The following is a 26,744-nucleotide window of genomic DNA, read 5'->3' as shown; positions in this document are numbered from 1 at the left end:
GCGGGGCCTGGAGGGTGCTGCCGTGAGAGGCGGAGCCGAGGCGATCCCGGAGGGTTCCGGCTTGCGGGCCCTGGGGCGTTTCCCCAGCGGAGAAGAGACCGGACTCCAAAGGTTCAAAAACTCATCTTTATTGGGAAGACTCAGAACAAACAACCTTTACCCCCCACCTTCAAGCTCGGGGGAGGAGAGCTGAGGATCTGCACCTTTCTCCCATATGTACACTCCAGAATCCGCCTGGAGAAGGTGCCCCCACCCGTGGGGGCTGAGGCAGCTTTACAAGCTGGTGCATGGGAGCCAAGCCCCTTTTCCTCTCCGGACTCGGTTTTCTCATTTGTAAAATGGGCTCAGGGGAAACCGGTGCTACGGAGCTTCTCACCAGCGCTGAAGATGTCCCAATCAGAAGGATGAGGAGGTCGGAAGACTGACCAAGGGTGGCCCAAGGGGATGGAGGTGCTGGACATCCTGGTTGGCTTTGCACGGCTCCTTCCACCTCCCTTCCTCCCCACCCAGCGCCTCTCCTCCAGCGCCTCGGGGCTACGTGGCCTCCGGCCCTGGGGACAGGAGGCCTCCCCCAAAGCCCACCTCGCGGTACTGGTTGGGGAACATGTTGCTGCCCACAAGGCTGGCAGTGCCCCCGTCCCCGGGGCCTGGGGCCTGGTATGAGTCCAGCGTCATTGGCTCAGGGCCGGAAGGCTCTCCAACAGCCGGCCCGGCAGCCCCGTTGCCCGTGACGACAGCGCTGGCGAGCGGCGGCGCGGGGGGCAGCATGTCCAGCATGGTGAAAAGTGTGGGGGCCGCAGCGTCATCGTAGGCAAAGCCGTCGTCCAGGAGGTCCGGCCCACCGGGGGGCTCCAAGCCGGGTAGGGTCACGGTGCCAGGGAAGAAGTCTGTGTCCGGCAGCAGGGCTGACTGCGGGAGGAACGGGCCTGCAGGGATGAAAAGGCAGAAGGAAGTAGAGTGGGTTTAGCGGCGACTTCTGGCCACGCTCTAACTCCAGTGCCCTGATAGTACTAAATGCATCATCACTGTGGCCTCCTTTAATCCCAAGGAGAACCCCGAGGTAGGGACTATCACCATTCTAGTTTAATAAGCAAACTGAGGCAAAATAATTCAGTCACACATAGCTGGAGAGTTGTAGCACCAGGGTTCAAACCATGCTCCTGCAGGGCTGGGGAGTTTTTCCAAAAAATAAGGATGTTGAAGAGGCTCTAAAGTCCCCTCTCCCCCGAGTTATAGAGGCCCCCCAAAAAGTGAAATCCCCACACACGGGAGACCCAAATGAGCAGTCACCAGTCCCCACGCTGGAAGGTAAAATTATGTGTCATTAGGAGAGTCTCTCTCTGAGACAAGACAAATCTCAGCAGCAAAGGCGTATTATGCTTATCTCAGAAAGAGACCCAGGGCTGCTGGGACTCTATTTTCCAGCCTCCCTTACAGCTAAATGTGGTCATGTGACTAAGTTCTCCTGGCTGGAGGAAGGTGGGCATGATGGCTGGAGCTTTGGCAGCCATATTGGACCATGAGATGGAAACTATGAGTTGAAAATGGCAAGAGCATGCTTGAGTCTCTGATGATCATACAACCTCCAAACCATCCCAGGACTATTCACCTATGTTTATCTGAGAGGAGAAATAAAGTTCTAGCCTGTTGAAGCCCCTGTTAACTTGGGTTTTACTATGAAAGCAGCTAAACATGATCATCACAAATGCAGGTGGCATTCTTGTCTGGCAAGTTCCTAAGATCTGAGCACTAACTCTGTACCAGCCACTATGCTAACTAACTGTGTCATATGACCTCACTAAATTCTAAAAAGGACCCTAAGAGGTAAGGTTTTCATCTGACAAATGAGATCCCAAAGAGGTCACACGATGGCTAAATTCAGGCTTCAGAATCCAAACTCGGTCTGATTCCAGAGGCCATGCCCCTAACCATTATACTGTCATGCCAGAGCAGCTTTGCCCCAAGGATGCGAGGGGCGGGGGGCCTTTAGGCACTGAGAAATTGGGGTGATGGAGGAGGTAGATGAATGGCAGGGGGCTAATGAGGAGAGGCTCTGGAAATTGAGGATTGAAGGCTGGTAAAGCGGGCTAGGATTGGTGGTTGCTATAGGTGGAGCTCTGGGCATTGGTTACCAGGTGCAGTGGGTAGGGGGAGCAACAGGTGATACTTGAAACCCCCGGGGTGGGACTGGCTGGAGCGGTCCAGGCTCAGCAGACTCTGAGTGGTTGGCTGTTGGCGGGTCAGATGGGAGCTGGGACCCTGCGGTAGCTGGAGTATTGGGGGGCAGCGTTCTTAGAGCTAGTGGTCAGCAGGTGGGGAGGCTTCTGATGGCAGCCAGATAGGGCTGCAGTCCACGGGAAGTGGAGGCTGGCGTGTGAGTTGAGATAAAGGTGTGGGGAGAACAGGCCAGAGGGTGGCTGGGCTAGAGACAGGCTGTGAATTAATGGCTGGCTCTGACAACCCTTCCCGTTTATCTACCATCTACTCCCTGCTACCCATTCTACATAGTGTTTCATCACTCATCTGTACACGTGCCCAGGTGCAGCTCCCAGCTCCACCGTAGACTCGGTGACCTCAGCTAAGAGACTTCACCTTTCTGGGCCTCGGTTTCTTCACCAGTAAAACGATGGGGCGGGAGGGGGAGGAGTGATGCGATTTAAATTCAATGAGTAAACATACAAACTGCACTTATGTGCCCACCGGTTATATAGTATCCGTAAAAATAAATTCATTAAAATCTAAAAGGTCAATGAGGGAGGTATACAGTGAAACTTTTCAGAGGAGACCCTGAGGCTCTGAGAGATGGAGCAACTTGGTGAGGATCACACAGCCCGAGAATGGCCCAGCAGAGATCGGAGCCTCCAGACTGTGTCCAGAACTGTTCTTTCTACTTCATGCTGCTGCCTAAGATGTGAGTTCCTGGCCTTAGGGGAGCTGGGGGGGGGGGGCGGAGCCTGAAGAGGCCAGAAGCAGGGCTGCAGCTCACCCTCAGACCCACCTGAGCCACGACTCACCTGAGCTGGGGTTGGGCAGGAAGTGATCCAGGAAGGCTGGCTTTTTCCTCCGCCGTTTGCTCTCGATGCCATGGGGGTCTGAGGGAAGGCAGAGATGAGGAACCCTGGACCCTCCCCAGCCTAGGGCTTAGCCATCCCCTCCCAGGAATCCGGAGATGAGTGTGGAAAGGGGCAGAGGGGACACACCAGAGCTGTTCAGCTCCCCGAGGACGTCAGGCATCCCCCGTTTCCGCTTCTTGTCCACGCCATAGCTGTCTGTTCAGGAGATACCAGGGGCAACATTATCCATCAATAATAATAATTAAGAATTAATTATAGAGACCACTTAGGAAGTCATTGAGCTGTTCTAGTTCTTGGCCAACTAATGCCAATAGATGTCCATATCTTAATCAGAATGAAACCCAAATCCACTTCTAGCCACATTAGCCTCTTTGTTTTTCCTGGGACACTGCAGGCACAATCCTGCCTCAGGACCTTTGCACTTGCTACTCCAGCTGCTTAAAACACTATTTCCCAATTCCCCTGGAGAACTGCTTAATCATCCCCACATTCTCAGCTCAGCCGTCCCCCTCCTCCAGGAAGCCCTCCCTCATCTCCAAGCCTGGGTCAGATGCCCCCTCTGAGCAATCTGAGTCCCCTGAGCAATTCCATCCACACTAAAGGACTGTGAGACTTATGAGGGCAGGGCTGGGGCTATCATGGGTCACTGCTATGTCCCCAGCACCACCCAGTACAGGGCCAGGCATGAGCAGGCATGCTGAGGGGAGAAATAATCAAATACTCCCCAGATGCCATCAGATAGGTACTATTACTTCCACTTTACACAGGAGGAGACTGAGGTTCAGAGAGAGGCCAAAGTCACACAACCAGTAAGAGGTGGAGCCAGGAACTGAACCTCAGTCTGTGCAGTTATGAGCCTGCGTTTTACTCCTGCCTCTTGGCCCCTCTAGGCCAAAGACCTGGTCTCTGGGCAGCGGGTCACCCTGGATTGCCGTGGTTACCATGGTCCCGAGGCAGGTACGTGAAGGGCAGAGGCTCACTGCAGACCCCATCCGTAAGCCGCTGCAGGAAGACGTTCACGGTCACAGGCTCAACGATTTCCAGGTCCTCATAGGGCGGTGTCTTGAACACAATAGCAATCTGGCGGTGCACATCGGCCTGGGAGAAGTCAGCCCGGCCTTCCCAGGAGGCCCTGCTAAACACCACCGATATATCCTCTGGCGGGAAAGTGGGGACATCAGCTGAGCCAGGACACTGGCCCACCGGGCCCCCAACTCATTCAGCCTCCCCCCAAATCAGTATTGATATTCTCTTTTAAAAAATACATACATACATATATATATATATATTTTTTTTTTTTTTTAAGTTTAATTACATTTGATTTAAGTGAGCTCCATGCCCAACATGGGGCTTGAACTCACAACCCCAAGATCAAGACTTGCACTTTCTACCAACTGAAATAGCCAGGTCCCCCGATATTGATATTCTTAAGAATAAAACTAAGAGGGGCACCTGGGTGGCTCAGCTGGTTAAGCGTCTGAGGGTCATGAGATCGAGCCCCCCCACCCTTGGGCTCCATGCTCAGCGGGGAGTCTGCTTGAGATTTTCTCCCTCTCCCTCTGCCCCTTCCCAACTCAAGCATGCACGCACGTGCTCTCTCTCTCTCTCTCTCTCTAAAATAAATGGGCGCCTGGGTGACTCAGCTGGTTGGGCGACTGCCTTCAGTCGGGTCGTGGTCCTGGGGTCCCGGGATCGAGTCCCACCTCGGGCTCCCTGCTCTGCGGGGAGCCTGCTTCTCCCTCTGCCTCTGCCTGCCACTCCCCCTGCTTGTGCTCTCTCTCTCTGTCAAATAAATAAATAAAATCTTTAAAAAAGTAAATATTTTTTAAGATTTTATTTATTTTATTTTAGAACGCAAAGTACTAGCTTCATGCCTGGCGCTCAGAAATTCTCAGTCTATGCTAACTCTTTGTAGTGTAGTTCTTAGATAAGTGAGATCCTGTTTCATCTTAACACCAACTCATTTTAGGGATAAGGAAACAGAGGCTCAGGGTGGTGAAGTCACCAGCCCGAGGCTGGACAGTGAACAAACGACAGAACAAGACTCACATCTGCCTCTAGTTATTCGCACACACGCGGAACAGTTTCCCTGCTCTGGCCCCAACTCCCAAGACCCTAACCATCTTTTTGGCATTCCTCAGATCTTGGCTCAAATATCACCTCCTCTGGGAAGCCTTCCAAGATGGCCAGCCCATATCTGGTCTTCCTGTTGTTTTAGTGCTTCCGTCCAGTTTTAGCATTTGGTCTTCTTCCCTCTCAGCAGAATTCACACTTGTAATTTGTGTTTCTTTCCCTACCCCCCTGAAGGGAGCCCTGCAAGAGGAGAGCCCGGGCCTGTTTCCGTCATCACTATGTCCGAGCACTGCCTAACACAAGGGCCCAGCGCAGAGGAGCCACTCAATCTCCATGTGCTCATTCACTCAAAATTTTATAAGAACCTCCAACTCCCGGGCATATATCCGAAAGAACTGACGACAGGTGTTCAAACAAAAACTTATACGCAAACGTCCGAATGCTCGTAGCAATACTTTATGAGAGCCAAAAGTTGGAAACCACCCAAATGTCCACCAATTTACGAATGGATAAACAAATGAGATATCCATACAATGGAGTATCATCCCGCCATAAGAAGGAAGGAAGCACTGATACGTACTATCACGCGGATGATTCCTGAAAACATTAAGCTAAGTGAAAGAAGCCAGCCACGCAAGGCCACATTGTGTAGGATGCCATTTATACGAAATGTCCAGGAGAGGCAAATCCACAGACAGAAACAGATTAGTAGTTGCCAGGGGTTAGAGGAGGAAAGAAAACGGAGTGAGTGCTTATATAGCATAATGGGGTATGAGGTTTCTTTCTGGGGTGATGAAAATGTTCTGGAACTAGGTAGTTGTGGTGCCACAACGTTGTGAGTGTACTAAGTGCCACTGAATTGTACACTTTATAATGGTTTTTTATTTTTTATTTTTTATTTTTTTAATTTAATTTAATTTTTATTTTTTTTAAGATTTTATTTATTTGACAGAGAGAGACACAGCGAGAGAGGGAACACAAGCAGGGGGAGTGGGAGAGGGAGAAGCAGGCTTCCCGTGGAGCAGGGAGCCCGATGCGGGGCTCGGTCCCAGGACCCTGGGATCATGACCTGAGCCGAAGGCAGACACTTAACTGAGCCACCCAGGCGCCCCTATAATGGTTTTTTAAAAAAACATTTTAAAGAGTGAAACTTGTGGCCCCCAAAAAATGAACAAGTAAAAAAAAATAAATATTTTTTCCTGAGAACTTCATGGGTGCTTGACCCTGGACTGGGTAGTTTGGGGGAAACAACTGCTCACCATGACAGCCCTGCCTTATACAACCCAGCGGGGGGACAGACATTAACTGTATAATCACAGAGCACGAGAAAGGATTGGAAGGGATCCCTGAGGCTGTGACAGGTTCTCCCACTCTGCTCCCCTCCTGCCCCATTGGCCTTGCTGTTCCTCCAACAGTGAAACCTGCTACCACCCCAGGGCCTTTGCACTTGCTGTTCCCTTTGCTGAATTACTCTTCCCTAGAGACTCACATGGATGCCTCATGGTTCCAGTGGCATCCCCTGACGGTGGTCTTCCCTGGCCCCACTGAGTAAAATTGTGCCCACAACCCCTCCAGCCATTCCTCCCTATCCCCTTTCTCCAAATATACTTTTTCTCCATCTTCCTGAAGTTTTTTTTTTTTTTAAAGATTTTATTTATTTATTTGACAGAGAGAGACACAGTGAGAGAGGGAACACAAGCAGAGGGAGTGGGAGCGGGAGAAGCAGGCTTCCCGCTGACCAGGGAGCCCGATGTGGGGCTCGATCCCAGGACGCTGGGATCATGACCTGAGCCGAAGGCAGAAGCTCAACGACTGAGCCACCCAGGCGTCCCTCCATCTTCCTGAAGTTATTTTCAACCGTCTTTCTTTCTTATTTTTCCAGAAGAATGATTATGAGCGCAGACCATTCAAATCCTGTCTCTTCCTGCCTAGGTGTGTGACCTTGTGCAAGTTACTTAACCTTTCTGTGCATTAGTTTCCTTCTCTGTAAAAGGGAAGTAATAGTTGGATCTACCTAAAAGAACTGTTAGGCAATCAGATGATCTAATAAGTGAAGTGTAGAAAGTGCTTATAACAGAGCTTGGCACATAGTAAGAGCAAGATACATGTTAGCTCTTTAATACCCTTGGTGGTGATGTTATTTACAACAGAGTCACAGGATAAAAAATGCAAAGGATACAGAAAAGATATATATAGTCAGAGAGAAAGCTCTCGCCAGCCAGGCAATGCAGGGTGCACCTGTTGTTGGTTTTATGGTGGTGGTGTTGTTTTAAGTAGGCTCCAAGCTGGGCATGGAGCCTAACGCGGGGCTTGAACTCACTACCCTGAGATCAAGACCTGAGCTGAGATCAAGAGTCAGAGGCTTAACCGACTGAGCCACCCAGGTGCCCACACTTGTTTTTTTAAAACCCTATTTGAAGAAGGGACATTTAAACAGACATGAATGAAGTGGAGGAGATACTTCTCCCATTCTCTGTTTTCTTCATCTCCTTATCAAGCCACCATAAAGCATTTATTTATGTAATTGCGGATTTTAATGTCAGAGTCCCTCCCCGCCCCCAGCTCGTGGTGGGGAGCCCTGCCTGGCACCCAGCACGGCCATCACACAGGGCTCTCCATCTTTGTACATGAACCAGTGAGTGAGGAGCTCCGTGAGTGAATGAACCCATGGGCCGTTGCAGTCTGACTCCAAAACCAGAGTTCTGGATCCTTCCACTGCGTTGCCCGCGTTAACCAGCTCTGTCTCATGCTCCCACCCTCCCGGGCTCCCTGGCTCCTGCGCGCACCGCAAGCCACCCGATGCCACTCCGCCCACACGCTGTCCCAGGTCCCTCACCTTTCTGCACCTTGTCGCACAGCAGATAGAGCTCCTCGCCCCCCGTGCACGGCCCGCTCTCCTTGTTGATCCGGCAAATCCGCAGCTCTGACGTGTTTGTGGACTCTGTGCAAGCGCAGGAGGAAGTGGTATGTAAGAAAAGACGAGAATTCAGTCATCAAACCCTCGGCAGGTACCCCGTGGGTGCCCACGCCGCGCCAGGCAGAGATGGGAAATGGGGAAGCCGGGGCGTCCGATCCTCCCCGGGACCCGTGGTCCGGGGAGAAAAAGAAGATGCTCAGAGGGGTCAATGGACAGTCGCGAGTCCTCCATGCTGAGGTCCAGTGAGTGTCCCGCCAAAGGGAGACCATCAGCCCTCAGACGAGAGTTGGCAGGGTCAGGGATCAAGACCCTTCTTAGACGAGGATTAATGGCCTGAAATGCGTAGTGGAGACCTGTGGTTTTGCCTGTCTAACAGTCCTGGCTCTTCTTCTGTTAAGAGCCCCTCCATTTCCCTTCTAGGAAACAGCCCCCAGCTCCATCTCAGTCCTGGGGATCGGGTAGGGCGGAACCCACTCCCTAGCTCAGCAGTGATCACGTGCCCCAAACCTGGCCAATTAGAGCATTGCCTCCCTCTGGCCATAGCTGATTGGTCAGAGAGGAGCACATTGCCCAAAACCAGGCCAATGAGAGCCCTGAGACTCCAACCAAAAATACTGGGTAAGAGAAGCTGTCTTTGGGCATCGGGGGAGAGGTTCCAAGCTGATAGGATATAAGCCTAGAGCTGCATACAGTCATTTTGCTCCCACCATGGGAGGGCTGTGCCAAAAATGACTCTAACTTGAAGAAAGGATAGCTGAGAGATGGAAAGAGACGGATCCCTAATGACATCGCCGAGCACCTGGATACAGCCAGACCTGAAGCACTTTACTACCTCTGGACCTTTTTAGTTAATGGAACAAACAAATTCTTCTTCTTTTTTTCTCCTTCAACCCATTTGAATTGGAATTCTATCACTTGCATACATAAAAGCCGTGACTGGATTAATTTCCCTCCCCATTTTGAGGCTTGTGGCTGCTAAAACCTAATAGCCATTCCCAATCTCTTCTTCCATGCCCATCTCCCTCTGTAGATGATGGAAACCCTAACTAAATACTTGCTCTTCCAGACTCCCTTGCAACTAGGGGCTGCCATGAGACCAAGTTCTTGCCAATGAGGCATAAGCAGAAGTCTACCGGGGGGATTCTGGGGAATATATTATGTTCTGTATAAAAGAGAAAAGTATTACTGCTCAGGCTGCGTCTTCCCTAGAATTGCCTAGTATAGTGGTACAGGTTGTGCACTCTGCAATACAAGGAGGCCTCGTTTCCATAGGCTACCTAATAAATGCTGACCACTGGAATTGGGCAGTGTAGAGCCTGCACACCATATAGCGTGACACTGCCCCTCATGCCTTGAACACAGACGTGATATCTGAAGCTGTGGCAACCAGCTCACAACCAAGGGACTCACAGAGCTGAACCACTGCCCTGATATTGCTGAGCAGCTGAATCAACACGAACAGACTTAATAATGAGACAAATAAAAATAACTCCCTGTTCGTCCATGCCATCGTACGTGGGTCTTTCCAGGACCTGTGGCCAGCAACAATCCTAATATGCCCAGCACCTTAGACTCACTCTTGTCATAGACAGGCTCAGAGAGCACAGGGTCCATCCGGCGCATCTGTCCCTGCTGGTCCCTATACGAAGCCTGGAAGCAAATCCTCACGACATTCATGTCCACCTCTTGATGGTTCTTCAGGGAGCCGGCTGTAGGAGAGATATGGGAAGGCTGAGGGTGGGGGATAGAGATGGCAGAGAGGGCTGGGGAGATAGTGGATACCGGAGAAGAGAGAAGGGGAGGGGACGGGGTGGCCGAGGGCACGAGGGGTTCAGGAGGACACGACAGTCAGGCTAGTTTCTGGGACTCACCATTGTAAGGGTCGATGCCCAGCTGAATCTTCCGCTCAATGGCGGCCTCGATCTCCTTCTTCCTCACACACTGGATGCCCAGATTGTTGAAGCTGAATGGGGAGTGGGGAGGAATGGGTGAAGGGAAGTACTCATGAAGAGGCAGATCTAGCCCTAACCCACAGGAGGACTCCAGCAAAGATGCTGCCTTGGGGCTCACAGTCTCAGGGGCCCCAGCATTAGGAGCGGCCTGGTGTTTCAACCTCTCAGGAGTGTTGGGGACTCTCCGAGAGCACCTGGGAATGCCCCTCATCTTTACCACATGAAAACACTAGCCCACCTCCTTTATAATAAGAAAACTGCAAATTAAACATCAATGCGATGCCAATTTTTAAAAAGCTCATCAACACAGCAAGGATCAAAACGTTTGGTGACGCTCTCTACCGGTGAAGTTGTGAAGAATCAAGCACTCTCACCCACGGTGGGCGGGACTGTAAATGTAATCAGCAATTACATACGGGAGGACAATATGGCGGCATTCATTCATTCCACAAATATTTCCTGAGCGCCTACTGTGTGCCAGGCAGCATGTGGGGGGACACAGGGGGGACACAGCGGGGAACAAAAGAGACAAAATCCCTGCTCTCACGGACCTTACACCTTGGCTAAATTTATAAGTCACTGAAAGTTTACAGAGAGTAAATCACTGAAGTCAGAGCCAGCGAGTTCATCTCTAGGATAGAGAAGAGATGATATATACATAAAGCCATGCATTTAGTAACAGGACCACAGGAGCTTGGAACCATCCTAAGGGCCCATTACTAGGGGGGCTTGTTCAATTAATGGTGTACAGCTGTACATTGGAATACTATGCAGCCAAGAAAAAGGATAAGGCAGCTCTAAATGCTTACAGGAATGATCTCCAAGATGTACTGGAACTTAACAACGAGGTACAAATGTCTGCTACCATTTGTAAGGGGAGAAAAAATATACATGCATAGCATATTTTTAATTGCCTCCAGGAAGGGCGGGCCACTGACAGCTGCACGACCAAAGGTGGAAGGAAATTTATTTTTCACTGTACGGTCTTTCTGAACCTTTTATTTTTTTATTTATTAAAAACGTATAAATTATCAAGCGAAAGAAAGAATGATCTTGCAGTTAAGTCAGGTCTGGAGTCAAATCCCTGCTCTGCCATCGGCTGTCTGTGCTCCTCTACTCTTCCAAGTCTCAGTTTCCACCTCGACAAAATGGGGATGAATACAACCGTGTGTGAAGGTGTGTGCAGCTGGGGGCCAGGCCCAGGCACACCCCTCCACCCCCCCCCGCCCCCAGGCCTGGCCTTGGTCTCCCCGTCTAGGAAATGCAGTGGGGAAAATCTGGCCAAGTGGCCCCTTGCCCTAAGGTCTCCCTGGGTGATCTTCAGCCCCTCCACATCTCTGTGACCTGGGGTGAAGGGTTGGGGGTCAGGGGGTCGAGTACCTGTGCCGGGGGCTGACATGAGGCCGAAGCCTCACCCTGCAGACGCCGTCGGTGCAGTCTTTCCCCACGAGGCTGTGGGGGTGGACTCGGTGAGGCCAGTCCTTCCACACCAGGCAGGCGGTCACCTCCACCTCCCGAAGCCCTCCACAATCCCGGAGCTGCAGGGAGACAGGTGCATTTTGGGGGTCCCCTGGCAGACACCTGCACCCATCCAAACTCCCTGGGGCCTCCTTTGATAGCTCCCCAACCTTCTCCCCCAGGATGATGGAAGGGGGTTTGCTTAAGACCCCTCTGAGATCCTAAACCAAAGGCTTCTGGCTGGTGGCCTGGGGGCCTCATAACAGGATAGCTGCCCCACAGATATGCTTTCTTTGGCCACTATGAGTTTTAAAAACTTGGATGCACACAGGGTCTCCAAGGACCGCGCACAGAGAATTTACTAATGACGAGTGGAGGAAAGCACCTTCACAGTGGAAAATCCACTGGACGCCACCTCAATCAGGTGATCAAGGTCAGCATCACCAATACAGAGTCAAAATGACCTGGGCAGTCTGACAGGGTGCACTGGGAAGGCACGACATCTCTTCTGTGACAACCCTCCGGAGTATGTCACCCGAATCTCACCGTGATTCCTCAAACGAGCCCAAATCGCGGGTCATCAGGTGAAAAAAATCAGTGTCGTGAAAGACGGTAAAAAGATGGGCAACATATTTCGGTGAAAATCAAACAAATAATATATTTGGACCTGGCTGGTAATTACACAGTGTATACATATGTAAAAATGTATAGGGCTGTACATGTAGATTTGATCAATTGCAACTTGATTTAAAAATAGTTGGGGGGAGGCGGGAGAGGTCAGAGCGACATGACAACCAAATGCAACATAGGATCCTTAATCGGATCCTGGATTGAGGAGGAAGAAACAACTATAAAGTATACTCTGGGGACAATTGGGAAATTTGACACTTTGGGTGATACCATGGGATATCTTTAATTTTCCTAGGGATGCTAATAATATTGTCACCACACGGGAGCTCATTTGAAGGAGGCGCCCACTGAAATATCTAGCGGTGAAGTAATATGATATCTACAACGCACGGTGCAAATAGTTTAGCAAAAACAATGTGTGCATTTGTCCGTGTGCGCGCATGCCCATGAGTTTGTATGGAGGAGCGTGGCAGATACAACAAATGTGGCAAAATGTCAACTGGCAAATACAAGTTAAGGGTGCACAGGTGCTCACTGTACTATTCTTCCCTTTTTTCTGTAATTAAAAAAATGTTTCATCCAAACTCATCAAAATGTATGCATTAAATTTGTGCAATTTTGTATATATAAATTATACCTCAATAAAACTTTTTTTAAAACTACAAAAAAAGACGAAAATTTTTGTTCAAATTTGGGGAAAATTTGGAGCCTGCATTTAAAGAGTATGAGATGGGGCGCCGGGGTGGTGCAGCCAGTTAAGCATCCGACTCTCGGTTTCACCTCAGGTCAGGATCTCAGGGTCATGGGATCAAGCCCCATCTCCTGCTCCCCGCTCAGCTCCAAGTCTGCTAAAGTTTCTCTGTCCCTCTCTCCCTCTCTCTCTCAAATAAATAAATAAATCTTAAAAAAAAATACAAAAATAAGGGCACCCGGGTGGCTCAGTCGGTTAAGCGTCTGCCTTCGGCTCAGGTCACGATCCCAGGGTCCTCGGATCCAGCCTGGCATCTGGCTCCCTGCTCAGCTGGGAGCCTGCTTCTCCCCCTCTCCGCCCCCCATCCCCCCACCCCATTCATTCTCTCTCTCCTCTCTCAAATAAATAAATTAAAATCTTAAAAAAATAAAAATAAAAAGTATGAAACATCCCATTTATTCCAGATTCCAGATTCCATTTTCTTCAAGATTTTATTTATTTATTTGTCAGAGAGAGAGAGAGAGAGCACAAGCAGGGGGAGCGGCAGGCAGAGGGAGAAGCAGGCTCCTCGCTGAGCAGGAAGCCTCCATCCCAGGACCCTGAGATCATGACCTGAGCCAAAGGCAGACACTTAACCGACTGAGCCACCCAGATGCCCCTCTTTTTCCCATAATTTAAAAAATCACTGAATTTTCAAGGACTGTGACCACCACGTTAATTGAGGGAAGACTGGATTTTGTTTAGACTGAGGGTTGTTTGCCGCTTTGGAAGATCCCATTACCAACCGCAACCCTGGCCATACAGCATTTAATTCACTAAATCCACCCGGCTGGGTCAGGCTGTCTATGGGCCCCTGCATTCATGAGGTCCAAGCAACTGCCACCTTCATCATGATCCCCTGGGGCTGTGCCTGAGCATTTACACATTGAAATAAAGGTGCTTATTATGCTGTATTGTTTTCCTTTTATTTCTCCTTCATATTAGGGCATTATGGATTTGGGGGATGATTATGAGTAGAGGGACGTACTATTGTCTATAAATACCACTGAGTCAGATGGGGTTAAAGCTATTCATTTAACCAGCTCCCCACTGCAATATTAGGAGATTCAGAAAAGCTCAGAGTCAACAGTCTCAGGATTCATGAGAACTGCAGGGCTGAAAGCTTCTCATCTTTAAGATGTCACAGGAGGCCTTGGGATAAGCCAGACCTGGTACCAGGCTCTATCACTGGCCATCTGCATGATAAACCTCTCTATTCCATCTTTATGGGTAGAATGCGTATTATTAAGTACCGGGCACAGAGGAGTGCTTAGTAATTACTACAGTAAACTTGCTGGGTGCTCCTGAGCAAGTAACTTCCCCTCTCTGAGCCTCAGTTTGTCGCTCTGAAAGATAGGAATAAAAATCCTGAATCCACGTCCAGATGAGGTCATCCCCTATTATTGGATATTTATAGTTCTAACTCTCTGAAATCAAAACCGACACTGAGCCAGAAAAACTGCCTGGAAAGATGGAGAAGTAACCTGTTGGGGAAAACACAGCCTCAAAGTATCACCCCACAGGTAAGTTACTCATTACAAAGAAAAGCTGTCCTCTTACAACGAAGAGCCCCGCTGGGCACTCGCTCTTATGGGCTAAATTGCATGCCCCTGCAATTCATATGTTGAAGCCCTAAACCTCAGGACCTCAGAATGTGGCTGTATTTGGAGACAGAGTCTTTAAAGAGGTGATTGAGTTCATGAGGCCATTAGGATGGGCTCTATCCAATCTGTCCGGTGTCCTTATAAGAAGAGGTCATTTGGACACACAAAGAGACACCAGGCAAGTAAGGACACGGTGACAGGGAGGCCGTCTGCAAGGCAACGAGAGAGACTTCGGAGGAAACCAAATCTGCTGACACCTTGATCTTGGCCTTGCGGCCTCCAGAGTGCTAAGACAATACATTTCTGTTGTCCGAGGCACCCAGGCCGTGGTAGTTCGTTACGGCAGCTGGAGAGACTAATACACCGCCTTAACCACGGGATCTGATTCCGCATCACTGACGGTGGGACAGACTGCGGCCCCATGTCTCCTGGTGTGAGACCCCGAGAAGCCCACAGCATCACCACTGGGGGGTTCCCGCCGAAACACACAACCTGATCTGATCCGGAAACAGCCAACAAACACGGAACGCGGGACATTCGACAAAACATCGATCCTGTCCTCTGCAAATGTCCACATCCCCAAACACGAAGTCAGATGGAGAAACGAACTCAGGTCAGAAGACACTAAAGACATCTGTCTTCGTCCGTGCGGGCTGCTACGCTAAAATACCATGACCTTGGATGGCATGCAAATAACTGCAATCTCTCTCTCACAGTTGGAGGTTGGAAGCTGGAGGTTGGAAGTTGAGACGAGGGTGCCTGTGTTGTCGGGCTCCAGGGAAGTCCCCCTTCCTGATGGAAGGGGCCCACAAGCTCTCTGGAGTCCCTTTTATAAAATCATCCATCCCAGTCATGAGAGCTCAGCCCTCATAACCTCAGCATTCCCCAAGGGCCCTCCCTTCTAATGCCATCACACTGGAGGCTAGGATTGCAATGGATATATTTTAGGGGGACACAAACATTCAGACCATGGCAAGACCTGCCAGCTAAACGCAGCAGGTGATCCTGGACCGAATATTAAACAAGTGAACAACAAGAACAACAGCTCTCAAGCGTATTTGGGGGAGGGGGGAGGGCTGGCTCAGTCGGTGGAGCCTGCGACTCTCGATCTTGGGGTCATGAGCTCGAGCCCCACGCTGGGTGTAGAGATTACTGAAAAATAAAATCTTTAAAGAAAAAGAATATTTGGGGGTTAATGAGCATATGGATTTAATATCAGATAATATCCTTGGAGGAATATTAAGTTTCTAGAGTGTGGTGATGGTATTATGATTATATAGCTCCTACATTGTAGGTAAACATCGTTGTTCTTGAGGGACACACCCCGAAACATTCTGGGCGAAGTGTCATCCTATCTCCAACTGACTTTCAAATCTCCCTCTATAAATGTCTACATAAAGGGAGAGAAAGATATGAAGCAAATAAGGCAACAGGCATGTTTACTGCACTATTCTTGTCTATTGCATGTAGATTTTAAATTTTTAAAAAGAAAAAGATGGGATACAAAGTTGAAAAAAAAACCCGTCAGGGGCGCCTGGGTGGCTCAGTGGTTGGGCATCTGCCTTTGGCTCAGGTCATGATCCCAGGGTCCTGGGATTGAGCCCCACATCAGGCTCCCTGCTCAGCGGGGAGTCTGCTTCTCTCTCTCCCTCTGCCCCTCCCCACCTCTCTCTCACTCTCGCTCACCCTCTCTCTCTCTGTCTCAGATAAATAAATAAAATATTTTTTTAAAATCCCATCAATTGGAAAAATAAACAAAATCCTTAAAGATAAGTAAGGGACTATGAAAATGCCCCTCAATGTATCACCCTTGCCCCATTCCTGAAAATCCGGTGATGGAATATACATTTCAAAGTAAACCATTCTTTTAACCAGAATGTTCTGCCCTGCGTGCTGCTTTTGGCCACAATATCTGGAGCCAAATCAAGTAACAACGACCTCGCTGAGTAAAGAGGGAGCCTCTCCTCTGGTGCTGGTCCACCCTCCTGGTTTCCTCATAGCATCCTGTGGGAGCTGGGAACTCCAACCCCATTTTACAGATGAGGAAACCAAGGCCAGCAGAAGCACTGGACTCGCCTCAATTCATACAGCTGGTAAGACTAAAGCCCACGTCTTTCTGACTCTGAAAGGCATATTTGTAACCACTATGTTGACTGCTTCCTGCAGGGTGGGGGAAGGACGGGGTTGCTCTGTTAGTAAACCTATGAGGACAAATCCCATCGAGGGAGAGGAGGAGGGAAGCAGGAGACCTCATATGAAGGAGTTTGGACCTGGGGAGGGTGGTCAAGGAAGGCTTCCCGGAGGTGGGCTGAGGCCTCACGGATGAGTACCAGGTGACCAGGCTTCAGGAGGAGAGCACTGCAGGCAGGAGGAACAGCATGGGGAAAGGCCTAGTGGCTGGAGGGTGGCGACTGAGGAGGGGCTGGCTGGGAACTGGCAGCAGGAGTCAGAGAGAGCCTTAGAGGCACAGGGAGGAGCTTGGGCTTCCTCCTGAGGGCACTAGGGAGCCAAGAGAGGGTTCTGAGCAGGGGAGTAGAGCGGATATATAACTCAATAGGGCCCCTCCATCTGCCTTGTCGGGGGAAATTTAGAGGACACTGGGAGCCAATGGCCAGGGAGCAGCTTGGGCCAGAACCCGGGGCTAGTGGAATGATCAGTACCCAATTCAGACTCAATAAAACTTGGGCAAAGATCCAGAAGCACACAAAGGCTCTGTATCGGGGAGGCGCAAGGAACCAGGCCTCTCAGACACCAGCTAGGAGAAACAGTCATGGGTACAACGCTCACAGAGGGCAATTTGGCAATATCTAACAAATTACCTTTGACCAGCAATTCCAACTCCAGAAGTTATTTGCATGACGTGAAGGAAATACTAGATGAACTGAGTCGTTCTCTACAGCTTTGCTCAGAAGCGGTGACGGGAAACAACCTAAATACCCACCAAGAGAGGACCTGCACAGTGAATTAGCACCCACCCATGCAATGGTTCAATGGTAGAGAATGGGACAGCTTTAGATAGGCTGATTTTAGCTGAACTCCAACATACATTCTTTTTAAGATTTTTTTATTATTTATTTATTTTTAAAAGATTTTATTTATTTATTTGTCAGAGAGAGAGAGCGCACACAAGCACGGGGAGTGGCAGGCAGAGGGAGAAGCAGGCTCCCTGCTGAGCACGGAGCCAGATGCGGGACCTGGGATCTTGGATCATGACCTGGGCTGAAGGCAGACGCTTACCCGACTGAGCCACCCAGGCGCCCCAGATTTTTTTTTTTTTTATTTTTAAGTCATCTCTATACCCAACATGGGGTTCGAACTCACAACTCTGAGATGAGGTGTCACATGCTCTCCAGACTGAGGCAGCCAGGCGCCCCTTCAAGATACATTCTTAAGCAAAAAAGACCACTGTGCAGAATAGTATATAGATTATACTCCTCTCTATGTACAAAGGCAGGGCTGTACATATGTATGTATATATGTTCCTATATAATCATAAACTCCTCCCAGAAGGATACGTGAGATAGTGACAAGAATAGTCACCTCTGGGGGCGCCTGGGTGATGCAGTTGGTTGAGCCTCTGACTCTCGGTTTCAGCTCAGGTCATGATCTCAGGGTCGTGGGATCGAGCCCCACTTTGGGCTAGTGCTCAGTGTGGAGTCTGCTTGAATTTCTCTCTCTCTCTCTCCCTCTGCTCTTCCTTCCCTGGCAGGCATGTGCGCATGTGTGCGCGCGCGCTCTCTCTCTCTCTCTCTCAAATAAATAAATAAATAAATCTTTTTTTTTTTTTTTAAATGGTCACCGGGGCTCCTGGGTGGCTCAGTCGGTTAAGCGTCTGCCTTTGGCTCAAGTCATGATCCTGGGGTCTTGGGATCAAGTCCCGCATTGGGCTCCCTGCTCGGTGGGGAGTCTGCTTCTCCCTCTCCCCCTCCCCCTGCTTGTGTTCTCTCTCTCTCTCTCTGTCAAACAAATAAATAAAATCTTTCAAAAAAAAAAAAATGGTCACCTCTGGGGGGGAACCTGGGGCCTGAGGGCAGGAGTGGTAGACTTTTGTTCAGTTTAATTTAAATTCTGTTAAGTTAATACGTATTAATTAAATTAATTTACATTTTGGAAAGTTTTGAGCCATATGATTCAAAACCGTAAAGCAAAGTAAAGATACATGTAGTGAAAAACCTTACCTGCACCTTATTCATTCAGCACTCCCCCCACCAAAAAAAAGTCCTGACTTTTATTTTTTTTTCCTTCCAGAGTTTCTGTAGGCACATACCAGCAAATACAAATAGAGAATCTTATTTTCCCCCCTTTTTAACACCAAAGGTAGTATAATCCCCTATGGAGGGTTCTGCGCCTCAAAAAAAATTTTTTTTGGTTTATTAATATATCTTGGAGATGGTTCCACATCAGTACCTAGGGGACAGCTTCATTTTAAAATCTTTCTGTGTGGGGCGCCTGGGTGGCTCAGTTGGTTAAGCGACTGCCTTCGGCTCAGGTCATGATCCCGGAGTCCCGGGATCGAGTCCCGCATCGGGCTCCCTGCTCAGCGAGGAGCCTGCTTCTCCCTCTGACCCTCCCCCCTCTCATGTACTCTCTCTCTCTCTCATTCTCGCTCTCTCAAATAAATAAATAAATCTTTAAAAAAAAAAAAAAATAAAATCTTTCTGTATGAACCGTATGTGTTTATATTTATCCGCGCGCACACACACACACACACAGATGCTTGGCTGCATAGGATTCCAATGTGTAGATAGATGTTCACAGATTATCCCACCAGTGCCCCGCTGATTACCTCTGCAGTTTCCAACTCTTTACACAACAAGGTTGCAGGGGATAATCTGGCACATCCCTCTTTTCCACCCAGAGGCTGGCTTACCTACATTGTCAATTTCCTAGAAGCAGAATGGCCAGGCCTATGAGTCAGGATGGCAATAGCCCTAACACCAGTTCATCTCTCCTGAGCACAGAACATGTTGGAGGCCCTTGGCAGGTGTCCTTAACTCATTCACGCCTCCCGACAACCCCTGGTGGTTAGTTGTTGTTGTTATTATTATTATCCCATTTTGTAGAGAAGGAAACTGAGGCACAGAGGGACTGAATAACCAGCCCAAGGCTGCACAGCTAGTAAATGGCAGAATAGGGATTCAAACAGGGCCACTCCAATTACTAGGGCCTCCCTTGTGGGCCAGGAGGCTAGCTACCTCGCCTTTCCCGGCAGTGATGATTTCGATCGATACTGCCAAGTGCCCGGAAGGAGGCCTTTCCTGGAATGTCCTTTGGAATCCGGGGCCAGGTGAGAGTATTGTCCGCTCCAACAATAGCAACGGCAGTAATAATAACCGCCATGAACTACACGAGGAATACCAGCGCGCGAATCTCGGGGGCGGGGAGGCGCGAGACCGCCGGGCCCGGGCCTCACCTCGATGGCGGGCAGCGTCTTGCTGGCCTCGGTGCTGCTCTCCCCGAGGATGCTGCCGGCCGAGCGGCCCTCGCACTCGTAACGGAAGCGCATGCCGCGCTGCTTGGGCTGCTCGGTGATGACCAGGTGCGGCCGCGGCCCGAGGTCCGGGGCCGGGGGCACGAGCCGCCCCAGGGGGCAGCCCCAGGGCGGCGGCGTGGCCGGGGGCGGGGGCGCCGCGGGGCCCAGGGTGACGGTGCTCAGGGAGGCCGCCCCGCGAGGCACCAGGCGCGGCAGCCCCTCGCCCGGGCCCGGCTGCGCCCCCTCCAGGCCGAAGCCGTTCTCCTTGATGTACTCGTCGATGATCTCTGCGGGAGAAGCAAAAAACAGGGGGTGACGCTGATGATAGAAGCAAAGGCCTGATGACCCCCCGCCCGAGACCTGTGCCGCCCCGCCTTTCCCCCATCCATTCATTTCTTCAAGACATCTTCCTTGTGGGCCGAGTGCGGGCGGGGGGGGGGAGCGGGAGGGGGGCTCGGCTCCCAACCCCAAAAAAGCCTCTACCCTCCTTGCAAACAGTTCCCCGGTTCTTGAGGCCAGGAACGGGGGCCGGCCTGGGTTCTCCTTCTCCTGCAGCCTCGTGTCCACTCCCCTCCCTAACAGCACCTGAATTCATGTCTCCATCCGCTCTCACCTGGATAAAGGTAGGGCCAGGTAGCAGGTGTCCCTGCCTCCTCTTTGCCCCCGTTTATTAATAACAAGAATAATAGCTGCTCTTCCCCAGCAGTTCCACCTCAGAAAGCAGCACCACCATGCACCAAGTGCCCAAGCTGGAAGCCTGCCCATCTCATGATCCCACATCTGTTCCCCATCCTTGAACTTCTTCTGCCTCTTACCTCGAATATATGTTTATACTCCCACCGCTTCTCCCCACACCCCTGCCTCCATCCTGGTCCACACTCACTGTCTCCCCTCTGAACCACTGCTCCTGTTCCCCATCTGGCCTCCTCCAAGTCTGTCCCTCACACATAGCCAGAGGTAGCTTATGTCAGACCCTGACCTCACTCTGCTCAGAGACCTCCCATAGCTCCCATCTCCCTTAAGAGTCAAAGTCAACATCCTCCCCATACAACACCTTCCGCAAATTCTATTCATCTCAGAAAAACAAACAAACAAAAACCCACACCCCTGACCCCTGCCACAGAGCCTGGTGTGGGCCATGGCCCCCTGCTGTCCCGGGCCTTCGGCCTCCTCCCACCCCCTCCCCCCCATCTCGCCCCACTCCAGTCTCTTTTCTGTTGCTTGCTCCCAGCAAGCCTGGCCCTCTTTGGGGTGTTGTGCAACTCCCCATCTGCCTATTCCATGCTTCCCCCCATTCAGCCCATGCTGGCTCCGTGTCCTTCTGGTCTCAGCTCAAATGCCACCTCTTCTGAAAGGCCCATCTAGTGTGTGTCTTCCCAGGCCATCTGCTCTTCTTCCTGTTATTTTCTTCACAGCCCTTAGCCCAATCTGACATGATCTTGTCCATTTATTCCTTTTCCTACTGTCTCCCCCATCAGAGTGTCAGCTCCAGGAGGGTGGGGACCTTGTTTGGTTCGTGGCTGAATCCCCGGTGCCTAGAACAGTGCCTGGCACATGGTGGGTGCTCGATACAGTTCACTGAAAGAATTAACTGATGCTCACAGTAATAGCAACACTAAAGGCAGTTGACGTGGGGAGTCTTTTCTAAGTATCACGTACCACTGGTACTTTGGGAACAGGAACATTAAAATCCCCCAACAGTCCTACCCAACACCAAAGAAGGCCCAGATCCTGCACTGTGAGCACTTGGACATCTCGCCAACCCCCCACCCCAGACCTGCCCTGTGATACTTACCCAATTCATCTGTGGAAGGAAGAGAAAGAGAAAGAGAAAGGTGAGGTCCAGAAAGTGGTCAAGACTTGCATCTTTTAAGACAGATTCCCCAACCCCATCCCCACCTGGAACCCTCCCCCTTTCTCCCTTCCTCCATCCTGGGAAACTGGGCTCTGGCTCCCTGGGGTTCCAAACCCCAGCCCCTATCTCACTTTCTTGGGCTACCCTCCCTTCAGCTCCCAATATTGGGGCCCCAGGGTCAGGGTACCCTCAAGTGCCTTCTAAAAAACATTGAGGCCAGGAATTATAAAGCATCGTTGAGGATCCAAGGAAGCCAAGGGTCTTATGACCCGGAAAAAATTAAACATCCAAGATTCTAAATGAGATGTGGGGGTGTTTGCTCCCTAAAGCCCACCATAGAACCCCACTGGGGTCACTGGCTAGTATCTGAAGATCCAAGGAGGCTGATCCTTCACCTCCAGGCAATCACCCACTCTGCATCCCGGCCCAGTCCCTCCGCAGTGCCCACCCACCATCCCAGATTTGCTCCCGGAGGGGACAGTAACAGCAATGCTGGGAAAGTCCCTCATCACCTCCTCAGGAAAGCTCAGTCCTGAAAGGGGCCATGGAAAAATCGAAACAAACCTCCCGTCATTCCATAGATAGGATGAGGGGAAGGCCAGAGCGAGCAGGCAAGCCTGGGGTCACACAGCTAGGCAGGGCCAGCCAGGGCCAGATGTCCCTCCCAGGGTTGCCTGCCCCAGCCGCTGGCCACAGATGGATCAACGCCAGTCTGCCCCGCTCCCAGACCTGTCCTCCTCCTCCACTCTCGGGGAGTGGCTCCTGGCAGCCAGACCTTTGCTCCTCGGAAAGCTCCCCTTATCTCATGTGATCTCTGAATTCAGCAGGGTAAGGGCAGGTACCCCCACTTGGTAGCTGGGGCACTGAGGCTGGGACAGAAGAAGGGACAGGCTGTAGGTCCCTGGCAGGGTCAACCTCCGGTCACTTCAACTTGGAAAAACCCTCTTAGGCATCTGTGCTGGATGACCTGGGGACCTGAAGAGGAGTTAGACTTTGGGCCCTTGAGGAGCTCCCAGGCTGTAGGGGGAAACCGAGGCCCAGGCAGCAGTGGCTTGAGCTTTGGAGTGCCTCAATTCAAATCCTGGCTCTGCAACTTGATAACTGGAGGACGTGAGCCCCTCACTTCACTCCTTTGTGCCTTGGTTTCTCCAGCTGTAAAATGGACACAGTAATAACGTCTCATTGGGCTGCTGTGAAAATTAAATGAGCTAATACGTGGGAAGCACTCAGAACTGCCACAGTAGTGGGTGTTGCGTAAATGCTGGCTGCCAGTGGATAAAGTGCTGGGAGACATAATTTTATGGACTTGGGTAACCAACCCGCTTTCCCTCTCTGGAATTCAGGCCCCCTGTCTATAAAATGAAGAGGGTGGCAGACCTGCTTTCAAAGCATGGAGTGTAGAGTCACACAGATGCTGGTTGGAATCCTACCTGTCACTCACTGACTGTGTAGCCTCGGGCAAGTCTCTCCACCTCTCTGAGTCTCTATAAAATCAGGCCTGAGCTCCCATCTCAAGGTGTGAACATGAGGATTCGGAATCACACAGGTAAATTGCTTAGCGCCGTGTCTGCCCGCCCTGGCCCCTCCATAAAGCTTAGCTAATAGCCTTATTATCTAAAAATCCCCTTTTGGGGGCGCCTGGGTGGCTCAGTCGGGTGAGCATGGGACTCTTGATATCCACTCAGGTCATGATCCCCGGGGGCCTGGGATCCAGACTGCGTCAGGCTCACTGCTCTGCGAACAGTCTGCTAGAGGATTCTTTCTCCCTCTCCCTCTCTCTCTGCCCCTCCCCCTGCTCGCTCGCTCGCTCTCTCAAATAAATAAATAAATCTTTGGGGGGAAAAAAATCCTCTTTCAGCCAGTAAACATTGGGAATTTCTCCTTATTTAGGGCTCAACTCAAATAACACTCCATCTCACCCCAACCTCCCACACAGACGTGCCACCATCCAGGGACAGCCAGGACGGGCCGTGCGTGAGCAGAAAACCAGTTATGTCTTTCCTGCCTCAGGGCCTTAGCACAGCCTGTTCTCTGCCAGACTGCTCTTTCTCTAGTTCTTTGCATGGCCTCCTCCCCCTCCTCCTCCTTCAGGTCCCTGCTCAAATGTCACCTACTAGATAGGTCTTCCCTGACCACTTTATCTAAGATAGCCCCCTGGCCCCTAAGATAGCTCCAGTCACTCACCATTACATACCTTTGTTTTATCATTTTCGTGGCACTGGTTAGGATTTGGTATGACTTTATGTTAAGGGACTCTTATCTGTCTCCTCCTGTAGACTGTGAGCACCTCAGAGTAGGGGACATGTCTGCCCCGTATCCAGCACGTGTCTAGCCTGTCAGAATGAGGGAGATTTTTCCCTCCCACTCTGTCACAGCATTTAGTTCTCCCATCCTAACCCTGCTGTTAGATTTCACTGACCCCAAGACTTCTTCAGAGCCTTTATCACATTGGATAATCCCACATTTAATTTATTGCCTACGTGCCTGCCGCCGCATCCAGGTAGGGAAGCCAGGAGGGCAGGGTCAGGGCTGTCTCGGTCACCGCCGAGTCCCCAGCGCTGCCCAGCACAGGATGAGGTACAGAACAGGCGCTCAATAAATATTTATTGAAGAGATGACATCACACATTATTCTCAATTGAAACCAGAGATCTTGGGCCAGAAAAAACCTCAGCCTTGTTCCTGCCCAGAACCAGTGCGTGGGCAGTACCTGTCCCCAGTGCCATGCCCCACCTTTCCCTATTGTCCCCACTCTCAGACCTGTTAGAGAACTGGCAGGGCCTCCTCCACAGCTGGGCCAGCACTGCTGGGGGCCATCCCAAGATTCTACCTCCGGACCGAGGCCCAGCCCCAGCCCACCAGGGGCTGAGTCTTCATGGTAGCAGGACTCGGTCCCTGCCCTCGGAATCCCAGCAGATTTATAAGAGAGAGGATGTTGTCATTTAGCCATGATTCTGCATTTTCTTGGGCAGCACTGAACTTTGGACGGCACTGGCTCAGGGACCTTCCCGACTAGTGGTTCTCAGCATCTTTTGGGAACTTGCTAGAAGCACAAACTCTCAGGGCCGATCCTAGGCCTACTGAAGCAGAAACTCTAGAGGTAGGGTCCAACAATCTGTTTTAACAAGCTCCCTGGGTGACTCTGATGCACACAAAAGTTTCAGAACCACTGTTACGGGCTGTCTGATAATAATAATAGTAATAATAATAATAAAACGAGCTAGCAACAGTTAACACTTACTGAGGCTTTACTGTGTGCCAGACACCGCTTTGAAAGTCTGCCTGTATCAGCTCATTGAATCCTCTCAATCCCCCGGCAAAGGAAGGCACTGATATTATGTCCATCTTACAGATGAGGAAAACTGAGGCCCAGAGAGAAGTGATTTGCAGGCATTCACAGAGCGAGGAGGGCACCAGCATGTCATTACTACCCTCTGCACTACCATGGCAAATCTCTAAAGAGGACTCCTCTTAGAGGGTGAATAGGTGGTTAGTTTTACCTGTCCAGCTCCTAACCACCCGGGAGGTAGGGGCACCCGCGGCCCCCATCTCAACGGGCGGGGACGAACACAGGCGGTCAGAGGAAAGCTGAGGTGGACCCGGGCGAAACCCCAGACAGAGGCGTGCCCAAAGCCGCCTCCACAGGATTCCCCCCTCCCCCGTCCTGAGCGCGCGGGTGGGCCGGAACTGTGGAGGGCTGCTCACCCGTGGTCCTGGAAACGGCGAGCGAGAGCGAGGAGAGGTCCGCGGACCCTGCAGGGAGGGAGGCATGTCTCAGGAGGTGATGGAGATGCAGCGGGAGGACCGCAGAGTCTCCCAGGCTCCACCCCGTTCCTCTCCTGGCCCCGCCCCTTCGGATCAGGCCCCCTCACCCTTAACGCCCGCAGGGTCTGGCCTTGCTTCCTTCTCTAACTTTTGGACCGGATCCCTAGTTTCTGTCATTCTCCCCACCCTGCACCACACTCAGGCCGCCGGCGCCTTCTCTTCCTTAAGGTCGGGTCTGGAGGAGCCCTTCTCAACCTCAGTTAGGAAAGCCCCCACCCCGTCCTTTCTCTCAGGGTCAACCCTACCCCTTCACTTTTTCAGTGTCACCCCGTCCCCTTCTCCCTCTCAGACCCTGCCACTTCTCTCCTGAAGCAAGCCCCACCCCCCCTTTCTTCTCCGAGTCAGGCCCCGCCCTTCTTTTTTCGGAACAGGCCCTCCTCCTTTTCCCTGCCAGAGTCAGGCCCCTCCCCCTTACTCCGAGTAGGACCTTGCTTCCTTCTTAGAGTTAGGCTCCGCCCCCTTCTCGCTCTCAGAGTCAGGCCCCGCCCCCTTCGGTGAGCCAGAACGCTCCTTTTCGTCCACTCTGAGTCTGGCCCCTCCCTCGCCTCGCCCTCCCCGAGCCTGGCCAAGCCCCCACTCCTCAGGAGCGGCTCCCGCCCCGCCTTCTCTGAGTCAGGCCCCGCCCCTCCCTCTCGGAGTCGGGCCCCGCCCCCTCCTTTGCCTCAGGGTCAGGCCCCGCCCCCTTCTCACTCTGTAGTGGGACGCCTCCCTCTTACCTTGGGCTGGACCCCGTCACTATCTTCTGCCTCCTTCCTTCCCTCTAATACAGTGTCCCTGGAACCCTCAGCCTCGCCCCCCAAAGCCCCTAGACTCCTGTAGGAACCCCCAGACTACTCCGGGGCCCCCAGAACCCCCGCATCTCCAGTCCCGCCCCAGACTCCTCTCCTGAACCCGGGTCCCGCTTACCCAAGGCCCCCAGCTCCGGCGCAGCGGACGGTCTGGCGACGCGGCGACTCGGCATGGCCCGACCAATGGGGACCGACGGCCGGGAGGCCGGCCCAGATCAAAACACACACGCGGGCAGGCCGGGCGACCAGGAGGCACGGTCCGGAGGACGATCGCGGGTCGGACGAGCGGCGCAGGGGCTGGGGCCGCAGGCCGGGCTGGACGCGCGGCGCCCGGGGCTGCGGGGGGCGCCGGGCCGGGCCGGGCGG

The 26,744-nt window shown here is 51.6% G+C and overlaps 1 protein-coding gene across 2 annotated transcripts; it reads right to left on the bottom strand.

The window, feature by feature from the left end:
• Window positions 1–112: 112 nt before the first annotated feature.
• RELB (RELB proto-oncogene, NF-kB subunit) lies at window positions 113–26,744 on the bottom strand. Of its 2 annotated transcripts, none has more exons than XM_036123746.2 (11): window positions 26,497–26,744; window positions 25,471–25,518; window positions 19,852–20,198; window positions 11,397–11,554; window positions 9,936–10,027; window positions 9,642–9,773; window positions 7,984–8,088; window positions 4,016–4,231; window positions 3,201–3,269; window positions 3,015–3,092; window positions 113–926 (listed from the first exon to the last, which is right to left on the bottom strand). In XM_036123746.2, exons 1-11 carry the CDS (start codon window positions 26,549–26,551, stop codon window positions 535–537), a joined length of 1,692 nt encoding a protein of 563 aa, XP_035979639.1. In that variant the 5' UTR covers window positions 26,552–26,744; the 3' UTR covers window positions 113–534. The 2 variants fall into 2 exon arrangements, with proteins under 2 accessions (XP_035979639.1, XP_035979637.1); XM_036123744.2 differs by lacking the exon at window positions 26,497–26,744 and adding an exon at window positions 25,638–25,788.

The sequence above is a fragment of the Halichoerus grypus genome, chromosome 15, assembly GCF_964656455.1.
Source record: "Halichoerus grypus chromosome 15, mHalGry1.hap1.1, whole genome shotgun sequence".
NCBI classification, from domain to species: Eukaryota; Metazoa; Chordata; class Mammalia; order Carnivora; family Phocidae; genus Halichoerus; species Halichoerus grypus.
The sequence above is the reverse complement of the archived record's forward strand: the minus strand, read 5'-3'. Positions and strand labels throughout refer to the sequence as shown.

Coding starts and splice junctions, on each gene's coding strand:
- RELB (XM_036123744.2), bottom strand. CDS start 25,707: ATGACAGAAACTAGGGATCCGGTCCAAAAGTTAGAGAAGGAAGCAAGG. Junction 10,028..11,396: donor CATGTCAGCCCCCGGCACAG/GTACTCGACCCC, acceptor CTCCCCATTCAG/CTTCAACAATCTGGGCATCC. Junction 8,089..9,641: donor TGAGCCTGTCTATGACAAGA/GTGAGTCTAAGG, acceptor GCGCTTGCACAG/AGTCCACAAACACGTCAGAG.